Here is a 1,274-nt window from a genome sequence, read left to right as displayed (position 1 = left end):
ATTCTCCTGCCTCAGCCTCCCAAGTAGTTGGGATTACAGGTATGTGTTACCACACCTGGCTAATTTTTTAAAAAAATTTTTATTTTTGTATTTTTAGTAGAGGCAGGATTTCACCATGTTGGTCAGACTGGTCTCAAACTCCTGACCCCAAGTGATCCACCTACCTCAGCCTCCCAAAGTGCTGAGATTTATAGGTGTGAGCCACCACATCCGCCTCACATGCTGTTTGTATCACCACGTGTCCTTGAATTTTCTTTAAACCATAATGTACCTAAATGAGGGGGATGTATGCAAAGTGCCTGAGTTGGTGGCTAGCATAGTGAATACTCAATAAGCAGAAGTACTGAAATATCTTGACACCAGGTAGATGGCTTTCTCTGCTTAAGACAATAGAAACTATAACATCCTTTTAGTAAAAAAGTTTTATCATAGCAAAATTACATATTTAAAAGGATTGTCAGGATGAACAGGCCATTTCCAATATCACAGTTTTGTTTGTTGGTGTCCCGAGAAGGTAAGTTTTATCACTCAAGAGAATGAAATCCACTGATAGGCTGACAGAAACGTGTTCCATCTGCAGCGTAAGCTTCTCGCAGGTTTTTCTGGAAGTGGTTGTTGGCCAACCCCAGTTGTTTGAATAAAGACAATAGCATCTTATAAAGACAAGTACATGTTATTGTCATAAATGTACTCAGGAACAGCTTACCCCCTTCCATGGGGTAAAAAGTGGCTTCTTAGGTCTGCAAGAATTCAGGCTGTACGCGGGCCACTTTCCGGAACTCTTTAGTGTGGGTCTTAGGGCACTGCATCTCACACCAACTGATGGGAACCATCTGGACACCTGGAAGGGAAAAGCTGGTAGCAGAGCCCAGGCCCCAGAGATTTGCCCGAGACTCCTCTTTTATGCTGTGTATGAAACTGAAGTGCCTCCAAGCTTCCTACTGAACCTCAACTCATAAAGAATAAACTTTGTTCATTCTACTGACTTATGAAGCGAGACCCATTTCCTGGGATTTATTTATTTATTTATTATTTTTTTGAGATGGACTTTTGCTCTCGTTACCCAGGCTGGAGTGCAATGGCACGATCTCGGCTCACCGCAACCTCCGCCTCCTGGGTTCAGGCAATTCTCCTGCCTCAGCCTCCTGAGTAGCTGAGATTACAGGCACGTGCCACCATGCCCGGCTGATTTTTTGTATTTTTAGTAGAGACAGGGTTTCACCATGTTGACCAGGATGGTCTCGATCTCTTGACCTTGTGATCCACCCGCCTCG

General features: G+C 43.9%; 1 protein-coding gene across 1 annotated transcript in view; it reads right to left on the bottom strand.

Annotated features, from left to right (window-relative positions):
* Positions 1 to 411: 411 nt before the first annotated feature.
* EXOSC1 (exosome component 1) overlaps positions 412 to 1,274 on the bottom strand; it is a 9,876-nt gene continuing 9,013 nt past the window's right edge. Inside the window, exon 4 of the mRNA XM_037729330.1 lies at positions 412 to 938. Within this exon, the coding sequence (XP_037585258.1) occupies positions 735 to 938 (204 nt within the window). The 3' untranslated portion in view covers positions 412 to 734. The remainder of the gene's footprint in view (positions 939 to 1,274) is intronic.

The sequence above is a fragment of the Cebus imitator genome, unplaced genomic scaffold (assembly GCF_001604975.1).
Source record: "Cebus imitator isolate Cc_AM_T3 unplaced genomic scaffold, Cebus_imitator-1.0 Scaffold299, whole genome shotgun sequence".
In the NCBI taxonomy this organism is placed as follows: domain Eukaryota; kingdom Metazoa; phylum Chordata; class Mammalia; order Primates; family Cebidae; genus Cebus; species Cebus imitator.
The sequence above is the reverse complement of the archived record's forward strand: the minus strand, read 5'-3'. Positions and strand labels throughout refer to the sequence as shown.